General features: G+C 43.0%; 1 protein-coding gene across 10 annotated transcripts in view; it reads right to left on the bottom strand.

Annotated features, from left to right (window-relative positions):
* The window catches only part of SCEL (sciellin), a 51,006-nt gene that overhangs the window by 8,670 nt on the left and 24,343 nt on the right, over positions 1 to 17,993 (bottom strand). For 8 of the 10 annotated variants that reach the window (XM_035115242.3, XM_035115239.3, XM_035115243.3 and 5 more), the window contains 7 exons: positions 17,426 to 17,497; positions 8,090 to 8,158; positions 7,288 to 7,347; positions 6,034 to 6,093; positions 5,228 to 5,287; positions 1,504 to 1,560; positions 545 to 607 (listed from right to left, as the gene is read on the bottom strand). In XM_035115242.3, coding sequence (XP_034971133.3) covers positions 545 to 607; positions 1,504 to 1,560; positions 5,228 to 5,287; positions 6,034 to 6,093; positions 7,288 to 7,347; positions 8,090 to 8,158; positions 17,426 to 17,497 — 441 coding nt within the window. The remainder of the gene's footprint in view (positions 1 to 544; positions 608 to 1,503; positions 1,561 to 5,227; positions 5,288 to 6,033; positions 6,094 to 7,287; positions 7,348 to 8,089; positions 8,159 to 17,425; positions 17,498 to 17,993) is intronic. The other 2 variants (XM_088667484.1, XM_088667485.1) reach the window with 1 other exon arrangement.

Below are 17,993 nucleotides of genomic sequence, written 5' to 3'. Positions count from 1 at the left end.
ATGCCTGTTGTTTTTGTGCCAGAGCCTTAAGCTCTGCTAAATGAATAGCCATCAGTGCCAAGCACTATTTTATATGCAGAACATGTAGCCTGAGAGAGGGCCTCTTCACTGTTCTTCCAATCTAAGGCAATGAGGCTGATCTGAGAGCAGAGAACGGAGCTCTTTCCTCACATACAATCTTTGGCTGCAGTCCTACTCTTGCTGGAGCTGACTCTGAAGTTAGAGAGGTTTCACCCCTGCCACCATTCCAACAAAGGCTTTGTGTTTTTTATTATTAAATAAAACAGCCAGCAGCCTAAGGGGTTTACTAGACCCCAGAGAAGCATCTGCAGTGGTGAATGAAGAAGGGGAAAAGGCAACACTGTATACTCATACAAGGAAATGGAAAGTGTGGGATGACATTGGCTTGACGCTTCATCTGACCTCCCCACAAACAAATCAGAACAAATGCTCAATAAACAAGTCCTCTGAATTAATAAACAAGTGACCTGAATTAACCTCTACAGGACTACCATGGTTATAAGAACTAAGATTTAAGACTCACCACTTTTTGTTTTGATCCACAGGATATGATTTTACTACAATGAGATCATCTAGTTCTTGGCTTCTGTCAAAGATAAAGAGAAGAGCCTGATGACCACAAAATACATTTTACTGGACATTTTAAAAAATGCAAACACAAATGTTACTTAAGTCATCAATGATTTCTGTGAGGCAGCATCTATTTTAATTTTTAGATCAGATTCAAGCACTAGACCAAAAGTATGAAGCATTATCTGCTGTGAAGAAATACGGCCCCTTCATTACATATCAAGACCTTTAAGTTCATGTCCCATAGCCTGATCCTATGATTATTTATCAATACATAAACCCTACTATATCTAATAGGACTTATAAGGAGTGCTCCATTCCAGAGCTTCATGTTCACCGTGATGCACACACAACTCTTTTCTGACCTGCAGGACCCCACATGCTTCTATCCTCCTGGTCACCAATCACTGCCATCTTCTAGGCCCCACTTCCTGCCCCTCCCAGGCTATCCTTTTCCAGGTTTCCTCCCAGGGAGGGAGGGGAAATTCTGGACATGCATTTGATACAGAGGTAGTGCTGCATGGGCAAGGGGACCATGTGCTCACAGCTACACATATGTGGGATGTAGCTCAAGAGTAGACCCACTGAAATTAATGGCCATGACTAACGTAGGTCTAGTTACAGGTAGGTAGCCATGTTGGTCTGCCGTAGTCGAAACAAAATAAAAAAAATTCCTTCCAGTAGCACCTTAGAGACCAACTAAGTTTGTCTTTGGTATGAGCTTTCATGTGCATGCACACTTCTTCAGATACATGAACACGAAAGCTCCTACCAATAACAAACTTATTTGGTCTCTAAGCTGCTACCAGAAGGACCTCTGAGGAGAACTTAGTTGGCTACAACCTTCCCTGCATTTTAAACTCAAGCCACAGTTTTCTAAAGTGCAGGAGAGATAGAATTTAAAACAATTGCCTTTTGTTTTTCTGTGCAGTGTTATTTACAGCGATGAGGTCATCGAGGTCTGTTCCTCTGTGAGAAAAGCAAAGAAACAAAAAAATTGGACTAGTTACTTTTGCAAGAAAGGAACCACTGATCACAAATACTCTCAGGGAAGAGCAGGGGGGGGGGAGAACTTAACGCATTAGCTAATTGTCAACTCATAAGGATGTTCATTACAGCTAATAATTTCACCAAAATGTTTTGCTTCCAAGATTTAAATATACTAAAATTATCTTGAGATTTGTTTCTCTTTTCCTGATTAAGCGACATGATCAAAACTAAGCTTCCTGGAGAACTCGTAATGCCAGCACTGATATAATGCATCACACCCCATTTATGTCAATGTAAAGGAAATGCAGTGTGAATTTGGAGGGAGGGAAACATCACTAATTTCAGGTCATTTGTGGATTGAAAGCGGCAACAGTGAATATTGATCATATTCACCGAATTGATTATGGTTCCAGACCTAGGACAAATAAGCCATTTCTACTCCTGTTCCCGTTTTCATTGGAATTCTCTGACATTCCTGCCTCAGGATTGCACAAACTGGCCTTGTTCACATGTCATGATAAGCCAAACCATGGCTTAGCACAAACACACAAGCACGCAAACTCCCAGAAAGAGATTGCAACCACCCTGGTCGTTTTGCTGCTGCAGCACACTTAGCTAAGCCTTGGTTTGGGTTTAGCCTGCCATCTGAACCCAGGCTCATTGTTTAGCTCTCATCCAGGCTAACCACATGCTGTAACACAGGTTGGACCTTCCCTGTCCAGTACTGTATTTAGCTCCCCTCAGCTACTCTCCCACAGGTGCTTTTATCCCGGTCAGGCTCACTGTTGGAATTGGGAGCTCAGCTGAGGGACAAATGATGTCGGCAGGCAAATTGAAGGGAAGGAAGTAGCGGGCAATTGCTGGCGAGATCCTGTGCTCACCCACATATCCCTTTTGCTCTTAAAAATCAGACTCCTTATCCACACCAGACCCACTTTCTTCTACCTGACTGCAGCCAATTCAGGTTTGACCATTGGAGCCTGCTACCATCAAATCTACCTTCAGCAGCTCTTGCTGTTTCCTCAAGTAACTGACACTTTGGTGCTAAGTATTTTGAATCTCTATGCAGCCGCCGGAACATTGACTTGAGGATAAACGTAGATATTTTCGATGCTAAGTAGCTTGCATTAGTGCACCATGTCTCAAGACATAAAAATGCAATGTGCTGTCTTCTTAATACAGCTATTAATCTAAGCATTTCATAACGTTCCTGTTGTTCAAGAATTATGCTTATAGCCAAACCATAAACAAACTGCAGTGCAATAAATATAACAATAGTTCAGGAATTCTGTTGGAGCAGAGGATTCCCCCCCCCCTCCTATAACTTCAGACCATACCCTGGGACATTATAGGGAGATGAACATCTCTAAAGACTTGCTCATTAATAAAAACAGACCAAACTAGACTTCTAATGTCAATGGAATCAATGTTGCCTAGTGGTTAGGACACTGGACTCTGAACTCAGCTCTCTGTTTGGCTACAAAGCTTACTGAATGGCCTGGGTTCCGTTAGTTGTAAGTTGCCTTGAGCTGCCTTTGGCAAGAAAAAGCAACCAATACATTTAGTAATAATAATGTACCACATTTGAGCAGCCTTTAACTTTCAAGGGGTTGCTGTGAGGGCAAAAGCTCTACTGTAATTTATTTATTTTATACATCCATACATATACATAAAAGACAATAGCATGAAAACAGAAACAGAAAATTTGCAAACATTCTAAACAAATTCAGGAAACATCCTAAAATGAGGGTCAGACGCATAACCTGCCTGCCATCAGTAAGACAAATGACTGACAGAACAGGAACATTTTAATCAGTTGGTGGGAAACAGTAAGAGAGGGGTCCAAATGGATCTCCCAGGAGATCCCCCACCCCAGAAACTGCTTATTAAATAAATAATATCTCCATGCTCTCAAAACATAACAATAAATGAATACATACAGTACATCTAAAATAGTGCAAATAGTGCCAAACTGATAGCTAACAAAATGAGGAAAGGGATGGAAATCTCACCGGTCTTTGGGGATTTCTGAAGCAAGTGCCAAGCCCATCACGCCCACCAACCGTTCTGGGTAGCCCAAGCACAACAGTCGGCTCTGATGCTACAGGTAAGAGCCCAGCCCTTTTGTACCAAACATGTTTACAACCTTTCAGAACATGTGTAGATAAAGTCTTACAACCGGAAAATCCTGTTAAGTCCTCGCCTGTATATTGTTTTGACCATTCCTTGGTAATGTGCTTTATTTTCCTGCTTCTAATACCTCCAAAAGTTTTCCATTAAATGTCACCTTCTCTGGTCCAGTCTTTTAAGAGTGCAATTCTAACTTTCCCCCAGCCCAGCAGGGCAGGGTCATTGCCGCCTCTGCAACCATGCCAGAAGGTGGAGACAGAGGCAGTTTTAAGGTAGCGCAACCAGTTTGGTTATGTTTATTCAGGAAGCGCTGCAGCAATGTTGCAGAATGGAGCATGAGAGGTGGAGGGCACAAAATTTTACTGGTGCACAGGGCGCCGCTGAAATTTGAGAGCCCAAAGTCTACCATTGGTGGGGGTAAGTGGATAGCTGAGACAGCCTGGCGTTGACTCAGGCCTGATGTGCCCATTTCTGCCCATCCATCTCATAAAGAACTGGTTCACACAGTAGGTTGGTTCCATACTTAAGGTTGCAACCCTAACCATGCTTATTCAGTAAGCTCTGCTGAATTCAGTGGGGGTTACTCCCACTTGGAGACCATCAGTCAGGTTGTGTATCGACAGCAGTGACCAGAGGAGGAATGACCTCTGGGAACAGTGCAGACAGAGGAAACACCATGGTATACCTTTTAAGTTAGTCATGACTACAAGTCCTATTGATTTCAATCTACTCTGCGCATGACTGAGTCTGGATTAAATGATGCACAATGATGCATCTGTGTGGGAAATGTCTAGCATAAACAGGGATTTCCATGAATACAACTACCATTCTTGTTTCAGTTTCTTTAATTCTCTGGGTCATGAGAATTGTCCCTGAGAAACAATGGTGGTTTATGTGGTTCATATGAGACATTCTCTATCTACAGGGACAAAACTGGCAACATAGACCAGCCCAAATAGTTTTGTGGTAAGATACCACCCACGTTTTTGATAAGGAGTCACTGGCTTTTTATGTTTTCCTACTATTCTGTGGTTTTATGACCATACAGGCTATTTTCACATGATGATTTTTTTATTTTTTAAAAAAAGAGGCATTCCATCTAATCTTATCTTGGAAAACTAATCTTTGGATGCCTTTTCTCTTTTATTGTCAACTCCTTACACCTGCGAAAGGGAGATCTTGCTGATATAAGGTAAAAACCCTGTTTAAATTCTGTTGCCTTCCTTTGAATTTGTGCAGTTACACAGCACTTGAGCTGGGAGGTGGGGGAGTAACTACAGGCATGTCTATCTGACAAATTTAAACAAGCTCTTAACTGTTTCAGTTCCCAACTAAGAAATCATGGAAATTCTACCGGTAGTTCAATTAAGGAGCTATCAATTGCCTTAAATCTCTTACAAAACCAACATTTGCAAATTTTGGTGGGGGTAAGGAAACATTAGAAGTTACTCTTTAAAACCAAAACCAGGTTAAGCCTTCAATGCATGTAGATGTGCAGCTTGAGGACAAGACTCACCCCTTGGTATGTCCATTAGATGTACGGTTCACTTTGATGAAATCATCAAGATCTTGGTGTCTTAATGAGGAAAGAAACACAAAGGAAGGTCATGGTCAATGTACCGGACCTTTTAGGTAGCGTAGGGACCAAGGAGGAAGGGGAGGAACCACCACAGGTCCCTTGCGCCACATCCAAAACTTTAGGACCTAAATGCCATGGATTCAATCACAGCCACCTGACACACCGTCCAGCGCAACTTTGCATGAGTAAGAAAGCACAACAGAATGGGACGGATAGTGATTTCTCAAAAAATGCTCTGTCCCACTTGGCCTTGCATAATCTTCAACTTTGCTTAGCCTCCCTTAGAATTAAACTGCCCCACAAACCATGGACTTGCTTTGAACCACAGACTTGAAACGAGTTTGTATGACAGGGGCAGGGAGATTTATATGAATGTAGTATTTCTCAGTCTGGATCCAATGGCTCTCCAGGGTCACTGACAGTCTGGATATATGCCAGAGGGTCCTGCTTCTCTTAGACCTCCTCTGAGGAGACTTCAGGTTCAAGGTCTGGATGGGGCTGGGCAGTTACTAACCTCACCATGTTACAGATTCTGGGAGCATATTGGCTGAGTAGAGGGAGTATTGTTGGAAGAATGTTGGAAGAATGATCATAGCATTGGATCATTCCTCCTTTGCTTGGAATTCAGTGTTTTCCTTCTAATTGATTAAACTGTTTTATGAAATCGTTCTTTGCATCTATCCCTTGCCCTCTCCACAGCTTCAACTTCTGAATTAAGTGGTAAAGAAACTTCCGAGACTTACCCTTTATCACCTTTATCACTTTTAGTTTTGACTTGGATGAGATTGTCCAGCTCTTGACTTCTTTAAACAAAATCAGTGGGAACAAGTACAGAGATATTTCAGTTGTTAACTATGAATTTGATATTGAAACTAAATAAACCACACAAAATATCTCACAGCTGGAGTATATTCATGGCAATTTATAATTAAGATAGATTTAATTTTAGGCAACAACAACAAAGAAGTCTCTCAGCTAGAAACTTTTGCTTCATACTGTTCTGCATAAATAAATACTATGTCTTGTTCCTTAATAAGACTATTTATCACATTTGTATCTTGCCCTTCCTCCACAGAATTTGAGACAAGTATTTCCAACAAGGTCCTCAACTTCTACAGGTCTGATGACATCCAACTTTAAGACTAGGGCAATGACATCTGACTAAGGGAGATCCAAGGTGGAGTGATGGATCTACTGTGTAGTGGGCAGAGATCTTAGATCAAGGGATGGCTGGAGTCCAATTCTCACATGCCACCTATGGGTCCTTTGAGTGTTGAAGATTGCATGTCAACTCATTCCCAGCAGCTAGCTTAACAACTATACCACACTCCCAGGTGAGCATTGTAGGTGCTCACAGATGGTCAAGGTAATTAGCTCTCTTGGACATCCTTTCCACTCAGGTACCCCAGGTAGCTCTTCTGTCAGCAGATAGGCTTCCAGGTCCTCCCTGACCATGTCTACCAAAATTCATGTAGCCTGATTAAACCGATTTTTATCAGGTTTGCATGAAAGAGATGCCTTCTGCCATTCCAAACCCTGACCTTCAGCTTTGCCTCAGTCAGCACCCCAGGTATTTACGTGGTGACCCTAGTGACACATCAGTACCTACAGGGTTTTTCATGTTTGCGCTTAGATGGCCAGCTGATTGAGTCTTCCTCTTTGTCCTGAGCCCACAAGTCTTGGAGGATTCACACTGCCTTGCCTAGAGTCTCGTGGTTTGCTAATAAACTACCAGAGGAGCCATCAGGAAGCCTTTATGGACACACTGCAGGACCAGGTCTTATTGCTGGAGGAGAGAACTTAGAAGCTGTACTGGAAAACAAGCAAACTTAGTGTCCTTCATTGTTTTGGTGTCATGGACTAAGCCCATGAGCTGGGCCTTATGATTCCATGTATTATTATCTTTCTTGCTCTCATTCCCATGCCTTCCCTGCTATGGTCACAATCCACGCCCTCTCCATTGCTTTATTGAAGCCATAGAGGCTTTCAAGACTTACCCCTGGTTACTCTTACTGCCTTTGGTTTTGACATCAATGAGATCATCCAGTTCTTGGCCTCTTCAGAAATTAAGCAAAATCAGTGAAAGAAAGTACAGAGATATTTCAACAGTCAGCTAGAATTTGACATTCAAAGCAAATAAACCACATGAAATGAGGCTAAGCCTTCTGCTTCATGCTGTCCTATATAAATAAGCACTGTGTATCATGTCATGCTAGCATATTTACTACATCTGTAGCCTAGCTTCCCTCCACAGAGCTCAGGGAAGCATATAAAGGCTCCTTTCTTGACAATAGCCCTGTAAGGTTAGTTATGGTGAGATATTCACCGTCCAATCAATGAGCTGCCTAGCCAACTGGGAATTTGAACCCTGGTTCCTTGAACTCACGTCTCCCTACTTCATGTTCATGTTCCACAGTCTGCACAACGTGGAACAAGTAGGCTGAACACAACTTCAAACATCACTCTTTAACATCACACGTCCTCCTTGCTGGCTTTTGAAGTCACAGACTGTCAAGCAAATAAACAAAGACTTCTCTGGTATTCCCTAGAGAGCTGTTATACATGGCCAGTGAGCTGCATTTAGCTCGACAGGTCATAAGTTGTACAGGCCTGTTCTGACCCAGGTGCCACTGACAGTTGTAAATAAAATGCACCCTATCCTCCTTCAAAGAACCTCAGAATGGCAAACAAGGTTATCCCACTTTATCCTCAGAACAAGCCTACATGAGGTGCTTAGAACTTAGTTCACAAAGTTAGCTCTCATTCTGAAAATGACACAGCAAACACAGTAGGGCCTACCTCCCAGCTCTCTCTTTTGTCATGGTTTTGTTAGCATCTGGTTCACTGGGTTTTGCTGGGCATATCTGCCTAAAAAACAGAGAAAATAGGTTCATCTAAATAAATTTGAAAGTTGTGTTGTGCATGTTTAATTATTCAGCTTGCCCAGATTAAGGAGAGAAACCAAAATGATATTCCAGAGAAGTTAGAAAGATTCATCTTGACACAGTTCATACTCTGACAATACAAAGTCTAGCAACTGCTTGGATATGTGCAGCACAAATATCTCGCTCTGAGAGTTGCTAGTTGTCTAGTGGTTCTCGCAAGCAGTAAGTTTGAACTGTGCAGACTTCCGGTCTGCCGCCATTGTCAATCGGCGGGGGATTTTTCAGTCTCGGAAGTCCCCAGCGCCTGAGGGGGGGGGAGGCTATTGGAGCGGTGCAGCCACCCGGAGAACCCCCGGATTGTGCTTTCCGGGGACGTGGGGTACCCAGCAGAGCTCCCCAAAGTCCTGCTCACGGCCCGGCAGCTCTTTTTGTGGAGCACCGTGAGCGGAGCCGTGGGTCTATTCGCTACCTCTGAGGCGCAAAGCTCCGTGCCGGTGACTAATGAGCGGTTGATACCTCCAATACATACAAAATGGACATGTGAGTAATTATATCTCTGGATTTGGATCCTAAAAAGATTTGGCCTTGGGAGGGGAATTTAAAGAGGTAACGGAGGTCGTTCCCCCCCACACCGAGGAAATTATAAAGCAGCTACCGAGCCTGCAGCCATAGAGCTGGAACAGGACTCTGTTCTTCTTTAAAAATTAAGTTGAAGCCCTTCCCTGCGGCAGCGGAGCCAAGGGAAGGTGAATTTATATTTTATTGAAATCCGCAAAAGTGTACAAGTTCTATTAATGAGCCCTCTGGTACCCTGGGGGCAGGAAATTGGAAACTGATTATTTGCTATTGTGACGTCACCAGCTGAGGAAGCTTCTCATTAAATGAACTATTGAACTTGGGGGGAAAAACTTAATTAAATAAAGATTGGTTCTTTAAGATTGTGAAATTGGAAAGAAAGATCGGACTTTAAAATCGGGACTCTTATAATTGGGATAAAGGAATCACATTATATTACAGACTGAAAGAATCCTGGTGGATAAAAGGGATAAAATACTGTCTCTGGCACAGCAGCCCAAGCTTCATACTGAAATATGAGAAGATAAAGGAAGTGGCCAGTCAAAACATTAAGTCACAAGATGGAAAAGAACTGGCTACAATGCATTTGGGAACAAACCCAAGAAGTACTGAAAAAAACTGCAGATATACAGAAGAAATACACAGATTCTTACTGGAAAATTACAACAACTTACTCCTAAGGACAATCAGGAGCCACATGCAAAGGCTTTGGAATTTAAAAACATTAAAGATTTAATAGAGGATGGACAAGAAGAGCAACAACACGTGAAAACAGTGCAACTTGTGAGAGAAGTTGCACAATGTTTTGACTACAACCAGGATGCTACAAAAGAAGAAAAAATCCAGGATGCTGATCTCTCAGTGAGAGAGAGGGATCAGGCTCCTGGTAAAATCAACCATGCAGTGGTAAAGGACCAGGACATGCCCTGGCACCGAGCCTCCCTAGTGACAGGAGGGAGGCGAATACCAGGCAAAAGCCAAGATTTATGGGAGGATAAGAAAGGGAAAAGATGGAGGAGGGAGGGGGCTAAGAAATTGGAACAACAGAAGAAGGGGTGGAGAGAGGAGGGTGGGTTGAAGTGGACCAGGGATGGTGTGGGTTGAAAGTGAAGAGGCATTTTGAATGGGATGGATTATATGGTTTGAAATTGGACTGTATGAGGGATTGTTAATTAGGGAATTGCTAACCAGTGAATAGAGGGGGGTAGTGGGAATTGTAATGGGTTAGAAATAAGTTTTAGATGAATATGATAGAATATTTTTAAAGAAAAATTATAGGCCAAAGGGAGTTAATAGAGAGTTGGTAAATTATGAAAGATGGAATAATGAAATATTAGAATATGGTTTTAAATAGAAAGAGATGTATATTGGAAGTGAGATTTGATCAAATAATAATAATAATAATAATAAGTGAATAATACAAATGAATTGTAATGAAATGCAAATGCATAATGAATATGTGTAATATGATTACAATTTGAAAGCTGTATAAATTGGGATACCATAAAGGCCCGGGATGGGAGGGATGGGGAAGTCGAAATTGTGTTATGAAATGAGTTTATATAATGATTGTCTATTTTTTCTTGTTATTGTACTGTTTTTTTGTAAAAAAAAATTCTTTTTTGCTATTTTGGTGTGTTAGTTTTGTTCTTGTTTGAAAAAATCCAATAAATATTAAAAGAAAAAGAAAAAAAGTTTGGACTGTGCAATGAAGGTTGGATATCAAGGGAACAGCTAAAAAAAATATTGTAGTGACTTAACTAGGTCAAAACGAAGTGATTATGAGAGAGAACTGAACAGCATCTTCTCCTGCAGGTACCTATTATAATAATCCACCATAGCTTCTATGGAAATGCTAATAAGCATATATCACAAGTTAAACACACACACATGCACACATTATTATTTATTATTATTAAATTTGTACACCACCCTTCAGGTCTCAGAGTGGTTCACAGGATAAAATCAGAATATAAAATAACAAAATACACAATCAAAATAAAAACAATAACAACCCAGTAACCCCTAATAGGAACCAGAAAGGAATGCAAAAACTACAAGTGATCCCTGCCATTCTCATATGCCTGTCTTGCATTTTTATTTATATAACTGCTTATAAGAGTTAACCCAAAAGCTAATACTGTGAAAGAGGAGGTTACATCATTGGATGTTGTGTCTCAAGAGCATATTTTTAGAAAAGGCATTGTAAGGGGCAGATCAGGCTGCTCTCTCCGAGATAAGGCTATACTGAGTTCTGATCGCATCAGGTCAGTAGCAAACATCTAAATGAGATATTGCCAGGTTTGTTTGGTGGGTTCAAGGAGATGTTAGATATAAAAGGAAACGTTTTCCCCAAACCCTTTTGACAAAGACCGCATAAGCAATGCAAATTGCACTCTCAAGCTACTTCATGAAAAAGCACTTTGAGACATTTAATATAATGAGATGCATTCAACTAAGTACCGTAGTCCCATGCCTGACAGAAGAAACCTACACAAGCACAATAAAGCTTCCCTCCCTCCTCCATGAAACTGGCTCTGGGGGTGTCAGAAGACCTCCGCCGCGCGCAGAGGCATCGCAACAGGGGGCGGGCAGCGCCCCCTGGCCTGGAGCCGCCCCTACGGCAGGCTGGGTGGCGCACTGCAGGGCAGAGGGATCCGTTGCACCATGGCGCCAGGGCGCTGGGCATGCTTAAGACGGCCCTGCCCAGAACAGCACACAGGGGGAGAAGAGAGCAGATCATTCCATCAAGCAAGAAGAATCTGCTTAGCGCTACACTGAACCCTACCCATTAGGAACAGACAGAAGCAGGGGAGACAAAAATGTAGAGATGTTCAGTGTTTAGTTTCATACAGTGAGGAAATAACACACACAAAACCTCCAGGCTTCTATAGAACCCTAAATGTAAACAAGGGCCTGTGTACATAAATTTATGCAATATGTGTTGTGATCTGCCCGCCATCAAAAAGTCTAGGGTGGGTTGTATGAACAGGGTTTGTGTAGACTCTACACCAGGGTCCCCAAACTACGGCCCCCGGGCCGGATGCGGCCCAATCGGCCTCCCAATCCGGCCCGCGACGACCCCCGCCGCCCGCTGCCGCCGCCCACTCTTACGGCGCGCAGCGCGGCGACGATCTTAAAAATCGGCAAAAAATCGCCGAAAATCCTTTGTGCGCATGCGTATGGGCCTCTCCCGACCCAGAAGAGGTCATTTCCGATGCACTTCCGGGTCGGGGGAAGCCCATACGCATGCGCACAAAGGATTTTCGGCGATTTTTCCCCGACCGTGTGCGTGTGCGCATGCGCACGGGCGCGCACTCCCCCGCCCTCCGGCCTGCTGCGGGCGCACTCCCCTGCCCTCCGGCCCGCCGCGCGGTCGTTGCGGTGGGCACCGGCCCGCCGCGCGGTAAGTCTGGGGACCCCTGCTCTACACTGTGAATAGTATTTGCACAGAAAGGCTGAGTTCCCATAAAAGTTTACAAGGGTGAGAGGCAGTATATGAGCTCAAGACTTGCTTTCTCACCTTGCAACATGTATGGCCCCTATGCACTAGAACTATGTCAATCAGCTCAGTGACTGAAATATCTATTGATGATCTCAAACTGCAAGCAAGATCAAGCAAAATCGGATTTTCCATGGAAGCAGTTTACCTTTTCTGCAAGATGAATCACCAAGTGATATATGTGAATGTGCACTCCAGCCATCTCAACATCTAACCCAGCCAACTCAAGATGAAACACTACCACTTTCCAGGCTTCTCTTATTTGTCTAATAAATCAATGCCCCTCTTTTCCTCGTGGATAAAACTTAATGCTGATTGAGTTGGCTACAAGTCATATCCCCATCCAGAAAGTGCAAAGCAAGATGCCAAGAATATTTAAATTGGATTTCAGACACAGGAACATCTCACAGGAGTCCAATGGCTAAGAGAACAAACAATAAGTGCTTAGGATATGAACAGTTGCAGCTGCATGTCAAAATTATGATATTACAATGGAATTTCCATCATCTACAGATACGATAGATGAACATTTGAGACTTTCACACCAGTATCATAAGAGCAGGAAGTACATGAACCATGGTTACAAAATGTGGTTTAGGGAAGAGGCATGTTTACTTTTAAAACCACCAGTGTACAGTGGTACCTCTGGTTAAGAACTTAATTTGTTCCGGAGGTCCATTCTTAACCTGAAACTGTTCTTAACCTGAGGTACCACTTTAGCTAATGGGGCCTCCTGCTGCTGCCACACCGCCGGAGCACGATTTCTGTTCTCATCCTGAAGCAAAGTTCTTAACCTGAGGTACTACTTCTGGGTTAACGGAGTCTGTAACCTGAAGCGTTTGTAACCTGAAGCGTTTGTAACCTGAAGCGTTTGTAACCTGAAGTGTTTATAACCTGAAGTGTTTGTAACCTGAGGTACCATTGTACTCAGGGATGTAGGAAGAGGGGGGCGATGGGAACACGTCGCCCCCGGCAGCGCGATCCTGGTAGGGTGCATTCGCGGCTGACCATGCCCCTGCGGTGGCGCGCCACACCCCTAGAATGCACACCACGCCCATGCAGGTGGCGCGCTCCGCCCCCGGGATGCGCGCCAGCCCCCCCCCCGCCTGCTCTCCGCCCCTGGTGCTAGAGCATGAAGCTCCGCCACTGACTGTACTCAGATACTGCTTTGATAGCAGCCCATAAATTTAGCGGACCTAGTGCAGCATCCTATACATACCTCCTCAGAAGGAATTCTCATTAAGTTCAATTGGATTTAATCCCAGCAGGTAAGTATAAAACATATTTACCATGGAGCAAGCACCAATGGGGACAGGATGATAACCTGCAGCACATTTGCCTCCCAATGCTACTTTCAGGACTTTGAAAAAATGAAGAACCTGAAATGAAGAACTTGGGCAGATTCTTTCCTCTTCCTGCATGCTCCTTTTTCTAGATATCAACAACCCAATTCAGCCTGACCCTTATGTGCAAGGCCATGCACCTTTGCACCCGCTGAGCTTATGTCTGCACACACAAGGCTCTCCAACTTACTCCAACATGCCCACGCATCGTCCCTGATGCTGCAGTTAGCCCATACATACTAAATGCCAGTCAATTTGTATGGAGGAATTAGCTTAAGCTATAAAAGAACCAGCAATAACTATCTATTCCTGTGCGGGAGTTGGCAGTGAAAAGGGTAATCTGTCATAATAGAGATCTGTGGCCTCAGCAAAAGAGGATTGCCTTCTAACACGGTGTCAACAGTGCATCGGTAATGTCTGGATTTGATAGGCCAGGGCTATTTGTGTCCAGGACGGCCCTCACTCACAGGGCTGTTTGTAAGCTAGCCAGCAAATGAGGCTGATACAGAAATAGCATTTGTTCCGATTCAGGACGCCGTTTTCATCTCTGCCAAGACATTGACCAGACAGTGCCAGGCTTATTTAAATTCACCTCACTGAAGAAGGCTGGACCACAAACAGTTGCCAAGAATTAAGAAACTAAAGAGCACTGTAGCAAACCATGAGAGCACATTTACAGCCTGCCAAAAATACCCTGAGCTGCTGAGTACAGTAATTTTCAGAATTAAACGGATGGGAAGAAGCTGTCTTTCAGGATGTTTTGAGAAGTAGCATGAGCAAACAATTACCGGGAAAGTAATGCCAACTTGCTCAGTTATACTTTCAGAATAAACATAGCTTCCCAAGCTCTCTATTGACTTCACAACTATAAAAAGCACACATCTGAGTACTCCACAGCAATTCCATAAAACGTAAAACAATTAGATTATTCATACAGAGAAGTCCTTAAAGATGGAACATTCGGTTGCAAAGGTGAACCAGGTGGCCTGCTGGTTTCAAGTTAATTCAAAGAACTATTTCCCCTTGCATTAGAATGCAACCCACAGGCCAAGAACCATTTATTTGCACGATCAAAAGGCAGGGAGGGAGTCATAGGAACAAAGGAAGCTGCCATATACCGAGTCAGAACATTTGCCCATCTTGCTCGGTGCTGAATACACTACGGTAACTGGCTTGAAAATAGCACTGCATGTTTCCCTCCACTGCTCCAAATTATACACAGCACCATTTCCCTAAGAGCTTGCATCATTGGATCCTACTTCGCTCTGCCCACCCCGATACAGTAATTTTTCCTAGCGTTCATCTTGTCGGATGAATAGGATAGGTAGGCTGGGATGGAATCTCTCTTTGATAGCAGGTTCAGATCGATAAGTGTTTCCATAAATACTGGAGGTTATCAGAGGGACAACTGATCTATTTAACAATCAGGTTGTGCAAATCATTCACTGGTGCTGGTGTGAGCGGAAGGAAGGTAGAGTTAACATTAATTTCACAGCAAGGACAAAACTTTGGGTTTTGCATTCCCCCCCCCCATGCAAATGGATAATACATTTTCCACATCTCCTTCCCATCTCTTATAACATCACTACGCTAAGTTGGGTTTTAATAAAAACCCTTCAAAATAAGTAAAAGAACATAGGTGGATTTAAAGCAAAACAAAAAGAAGTTTCCCTTAACAACATTTAATATGGATGCATCTTTCTGGTGTCATCAATTGGATTTTTGAGCCCCACCTTCCTTGCCAGGTGTCAGATTTGCTCCCCTCCCCCGCTGCCTGGGGGCCAAATTCAAGGATGTCGCACCAGAATCATGTCTCCCAATTAAGCTTCTCAAGCTGCTTATAGTTTAGATACTGACACAAAATAGCCATATAGCACGGTTACTATAGCAACTTGTGGCTCAGTCAAATACTGTTACCGCAGCTCTCTACCAATGGTGAAACCGCAGCAGAACGCTTGATATGCTAATAAAAACCACGGAGGAGAGTGAAAATGAAATGAGTGAGGAAGGGGATTAGGAAAAGGCTGGAACGAGCCTTTGTAAGTGGGTAGTGACAGCAGCTTTTCCTTGTTAATTTTCCGGTGTTTTATTCCCTAAGATCTCCAGATCTGACAGCAGAAATCTTTAATCAACATATTGTTTCCTTCCTGGAGATATTTCATGACTCAAACTCTTTCAAGAGGGGAGATCCTACTGTATTCCAGCATGTGCCGTGGGATTTATTAAAGACGCCTAGCTATGCACTCCAGACTAGGAATGTACACAACAATGCCAGAAATAATCTCTAAGTAATTACTGGACACCTGTGACCCAAGTAAATTAAGACTAGAGTTGCTAGGTTGGAACCCAGAGATTACCACTTTAAACAGACTTTAAGTCTGATGCTGGGATAAGCTGTCAGTTGAATGTTTTCCTCAGACACAGTTGTTTCGGGTCAGACGCTTTCGCAGTATAAATCAGCCTTTGCCAACGTGGTATCTTGTAGAATGTTACAGGTAGGTAGCCGTGTTGGTCTGCCGTGGTCGAAACAAAATAAAAAAATTCCTTCCAGTAGCACCTTAGAGACCAACTAAGTTTGTCATTGGTATGAGCTTTCGTGTGCATTCATCTGAAGAAGTGTGCATGCACACGAAAGCTCATACCAATGACAAACTTAGTGGGTCTCTAAGGTGCTACTGAAAGGATTTTTTTTATTTTGTAGAATGTTGTTGGACTACAACTCCCATCATCCTTAATCATTGGCCATGCTGACTGGGCGCATGGGAGTTGGAGTCCAACAACATCTGGAGAGCAGTGGATTGTGGAAGGATGGTATAAGTAAACTAAGTTGCATTGTGATGATATATTGGATCTCTATTTGCCCACTGTGTTTCAGGTGCCTCATATGTTTGTATGGTATTCTTTTTCTAAACATCACCTCTCTCAACTTTGGCTTTTTCTCTTTCAGAATGTCAATCTTAATTCTTCATATGTATCTACAGTTCTCTCTCTTGGCATCCCTCACCTTTCCCCAACTTCCTTACATTTCATGGCTAATTTCTAAAAAGAAGCCAGAGCTCAGATCTGCTGGGAATCAGTTCTTGTCCATCTGGGCTGGGCTGTAGCTACTCTGGTCTGTTTTGTAAGAAAACACATGAATGTATATTGCAGCAAAACTGTGTATCAGTACATACTGTATGTGTAATGAAGTGGATGGCTTTTCTACTGTGATGAACGAGCACTTCTGTGGATTGTCTTTGCAGGACCAGGACCAAAGTGAATAATATAACTTTACCATCAAAGCCGAATACTGAACTACAAATTACACTGAAAGGGGCATAATCAAATCCCAAAGGTTCCTTCCAAGGAAAGCACCTTCAGAAGCAAACCACCTTCATGGGTGAAGTACTGGAGAAAGGGAAACTTCATCCTTTTTTCCACCGCCACTTTCACACTGGAAATGTCCCCAGTCGACTCCTTCCCACATGGTGTTCCAGCGACATGTTTGCAAGGTATCCCCAGGATATAAGTTATAACGATAGGGTAAGGGTCATGCACTTTCTCCCTACCACTGTTTTTCTTTTGCCAACCCCCCCCCCCCAGCTACTTTGCCTAGAAGAAGCAGAATAAGGTTTTGCTGCAATTTTCTTACATGACGTTTGCCCTGGATTTGGGGGGCATAGGTCACAGGGGATGTATAAAACATTTCACTGCTGTTGCTGCTACTTTCATGGCTTACATCTCTGCCACTGAAATCAGCGGGGCTTATAAGTGTTTCACTTTGCAACCATCATTGTTTATCGTGTCATCACATAAAACACCAATCATTAATCACATCAGTTTATGTTACCTAGTTCTGGCTGGGTCACTCACAGCAGCATTTGACCTCGGAGATGTAATTGGTTCCGATGAATAGATAGTCCTGCAGAATGAAAAGGAAAATTATTTTTTTTGCAGAACCTCACACCCTTCAGTGTGCTCCTCCAGATATTGTTGGGCTATAATTCCCACCAACCTATGCTGGTTGGAGCTGATACCGGTAGGAATTGGAATTCAACAACATCTGGAAGGCCAAAGCTTTGAGAGGAACACACACAAAAATGTCAGCATGGCAATGGCAGTAAATGCTGTCTCAATCTCAAACATTGCTGCTACTTTTCCTGTGATTCGCAATTTGATCAGTGAAGCCAAAAGATGACAAACAGAATCATTCAGCAACCACATGCCCCCACAAAGTAGGCCAGTCTTCTCAATACCCTTGCAAAGAAATGGTTGTCTTTCTTTCTTTCTTTCTTTCTTTCTTTCTTTCTTTCTTTCTTTCTTTCTTTCTTTCTTTCTTTCTTTCTTTCTTTCTTTCTTTCTTTGGATAACTATGAAATAAACTATAAATAGCAGGTGCTGGTCTGTACACTATTTCC

Source organism: Zootoca vivipara, chromosome 4, assembly GCF_965207765.1.
Source record: "Zootoca vivipara chromosome 4, rZooViv2.hap1.1, whole genome shotgun sequence".
NCBI classification, from domain to species: Eukaryota; Metazoa; Chordata; class Lepidosauria; order Squamata; family Lacertidae; genus Zootoca; species Zootoca vivipara.
This window is presented reverse-complemented; position numbering and strand designations above follow the sequence as displayed.